This window comes from Temnothorax curvispinosus, unplaced genomic scaffold (assembly GCF_003070985.1).
Source record: "Temnothorax curvispinosus isolate PA1 unplaced genomic scaffold, ASM307098v1 QBEX01009508.1, whole genome shotgun sequence".
Lineage (NCBI taxonomy): Eukaryota > Metazoa > Arthropoda > Insecta > Hymenoptera > Formicidae > Temnothorax > Temnothorax curvispinosus.
Genome location: NW_020219288.1, coordinates 111 through 3,596, shown reverse-complemented (window position 1 = coordinate 3,596; position 3,486 = coordinate 111). Strand labels below are relative to the sequence as shown.

The following is a 3,486-nucleotide window of genomic DNA, read 5'->3' as shown; positions in this document are numbered from 1 at the left end:
CCCCCCCCGGCCTCTAAAGGTTAAATATAACTAATATTTGACCAATACGCTTTGTTCTATATAAAAATCCATTTTCTAATTCATACTAATTATACCTATTTAATAAAACTAATTGTAAATATGTTAAACTTTTATGAAATAAATCTGTACATGCAGATATATAAATTCCATTAACAAGTACTTTTGCTTTATAAAAAAGTAATTGTAGTAAAAGATAAATAAATACCATGTTTGCTTTCAATATCTTGTACGCTTCTACTTTCCCTGGCTGATTCTGTATTCATATCTGTGTTTCTTGCGTCCTGATTTGAAATTTGACTAGAATTATCAGTTGCGTCCTCTTGTGGTTTGTATGGCGTCACAACTTGACGGGGCAAATGCGGATACTTTCCACCAAGAAAGCTGATATCACCAAAATATGCTCCATCTAAACCCACATGACCGGTATGCTTCAGATCGCCCTGTGGTGAGGATATCATGTCCGTGCGAATTTTTCTACGCTGCGAGGAGTAAGCATTTTTACCATCTCCTCGTGTGAATTCTCCAGGTTTGTTACTAGGCAGATTAGAACCGAGATACGCGATTGTGTGAGCCGGATTAAAGAATCCCGTTTTGCCATTATTTAGAACGCCTTTCCATAAAGTATTGGTGCTACCTTTATCTAGAACTGTGATTATATCACTCTGCCTATAAACGAGTTGGCCAGGTTCGATGCTATCTTGGACTGCTTGCACCTGCTCAGGTTTCAATTCGGGCAATAAATTAATTAAGTCGGCGAATTTGGGCCTTTTCAAAGGTTCATGTTGCCAACATTGTTGCATCAAAGAAAAATATTCTTTCGGACAGCACTCAGGTTGCTCCAATCTTTGAAAATTAGGCTCATCTATTGCTTCAAGAATTTGATGGCCGGTCAGTGCTGCCCAGGGCTGGAAGCCGTAGCTGAACATTTCGTATAATGTTACTCCATACGCCCAAACGTCGCTTGCAGATGTAAATTTCAAATAGGATATGCATTCAGGCGCGCACCAGGCGATGGGCAATTTCAAATTGACATTGAAATTTGTCTGGTAGTAATCTTTACCCACCCCTAAAGCACGTGATAACCCAAAATCCGATATCTTGACCTTGTTTTTGGAAAACACAAGGATATTTCTGGCAGCAAGATCACGATGTATTAATCTTTTTGTTTCCAAATATTGCATTCCATCGGCGATTTGCACAGCGAAATCACACAGCGATAAGACCGGAAAACTCGCGCGCAAACTAGGCTCTTTAAGGCATTCCAGCAATGAGCGTAATGGAGCCAATTCCGTCACCAGCATCAGTGAGTTCGTGTCGAGTACGACGCCATACAGTCGTACAATATGCTCGTGATCAATCGAATGCATTATCGCGGCCTCCTTCAAAAATTCTATAGGATTGTTCTGCATCCTCTCGCGCGATAAACATTTAATCGCAACTTGTATTCTTTCTCCATCATTCGTCCATACTCCTTGCTGAACAACACCAAATTCTCCTACCCCAAGTTCCTTATTCACGATAATTGCATCAGCCGGAATCATATGTTTATTGGGAACACGTACTGACGGCTTGTCTTGTCTCTCTTCCGGTAACATACCCAGCACACCAGGAGACTGTTCTTCGCGTTTCGGTAGCAGCATTTTCTTAAATTTTGATAGATAATTTTGAGGAAAATGCTTCTGGAAGTATTTCTTTAGACGGCGCATCTCTGGCTTGCTCATCCCTATCGCATTCAAATCATCTTCTGTTACATATTTCAATTGTGCCGTTGTTTGCACTTTCAAGTCTCCTAATAAAAATATATCTTTATTTCATTAAATACATCTTACTAAACAATAAAATAAATAATTGAACAAATTAATATTTAAATATTGGTTATATCATGTATACTACATATATGAGGTGTTTCCCAAATACAAAAAAATTGAAGGGAATATTCCATAGCTTATTTTAAGAAGAAAAGGTTTCATAAACATATGCCCTAAACTACTTCGTTTTCAAAATACAAGGTGTCAAAGATGCACGATCCTGGTAGATTTAAAATGTTTTATCAGAAAATGGTTCTTAAGTATCCCAACAATAGTACCCCAACTATTTTAAATACTTGTGCAAACGTAAAAGCTCCAAGGAGATGTCTACACAAGTATTTAAAAAAGTTAGGGTACTATTGTGTGCAACAGAATATTCTTGAGATCAAATTAAGTCAAAAAGTCCTGTACCACTTTTTCCTTCAACAAATAACCATCGAGATATCGTAAGCTTTAAATATTGAAAAAGTTACTAAGTTTTCCTTAAATATCTAAAAAAATATTAGGCAAATAAAAAAATGTTTCAGACAAAAGTTGTTCAAATTAATTAGTAGAAAAAGATAATATAACAAAAAATAAAAGTTATTATTTATAAAATTTAACTTGAACTCTACTGAGCCCAACACGGGCCCCCGAACCCAAAATTTAATAAGATTGTCTATTGGCCCTCTTTGAACATCCTCCAACTTTTATCTAAAACATTTTTCCTATAAACCAATACTTTCTGAGATAATTGGCCGTTTCGGAACTTTTGGTACATATGGTATGATACGTGTATATGAGCAATTGTGCATGCGCTCATGTGGCATTTCTAGGCATTTCTAGAGATCCTATAGTGTAACAGAGATTCGCCAATGATCACGTGATCGTGAAATTACGCTGATTGGTCAAAGTAAACTGTGTTTATGTAGCTGCTGCCATATTAAATTTTATATAGCAACAAAGTGTGTGTTGTTGTGGGGGGGGGGGTTTCAGGCGTCCTCAGATGAGGACTATTACGGTGCTTTAGACCCTAGGGTAATTAGCACAATAAAGCTAAACCAAAATTAATGTTTTCCTCTAGGGATTAGATGACTTTGTCAATGTGTTTTAAAAACTTAAAAATAATAAATAAAATATTCCAATTCTTCGAATTAATGAGACGACATAGATCTATTTCTTCCAGATAGCCCTCTGCTCTTAATTCCACGTCTATATCAATCCTATGAGCGTCATACTTATGGCATCTTTAAATTTCACAACGTTTCAACCGCATTTTCGGTCCTTCTCAAGTGATTCATCAAGCTATGCATCCTCAAAAACCGCGTACAAAATATCGATTACGTCGCTGACATCGTGCCCTAACCACATCATGCACACGTAAAGCTAAAAAAGTGAAATAAACTCACGATAGTCAAAAAGATAAAAACGCTCAGAAGTCATAAAATAAAAAGTAAGAATACAATTAAATTAAATAGTAGAGTTAAAAATAGTTAAGTTATAAATAGTTAAGTTATAAATAATGTACAAAGTAAAAAGTAAGGCTTACATATTCTGTGCGTCAAAACGGAAAGTGAGAACGGTAGCGCAGAACGAAGAAACGTCGCAAGCCATAGCTGCGAACACATCAGTACAGCGTGACAGACGAAGTCATACTAAATGACTGATACATAACAAA

General features: G+C 36.5%; 1 protein-coding gene across 1 annotated transcript; it reads right to left on the bottom strand.

Moving 5' to 3' along the window:
* Positions 1-226: 226 nt before the first annotated feature.
* LOC112459069 (tyrosine-protein kinase PR2-like) lies at positions 227-1,810 on the bottom strand (the record flags this gene model as incomplete). The annotated part of the gene is made up of 1 exon (XM_025022969.1): positions 227-1,810. A coding segment is annotated over exon 1 (1,516 nt), but the record flags the coding sequence as incomplete, so codon positions are not given.
* Between the last annotated feature and the right edge of the window lie 1,676 nt (positions 1,811-3,486).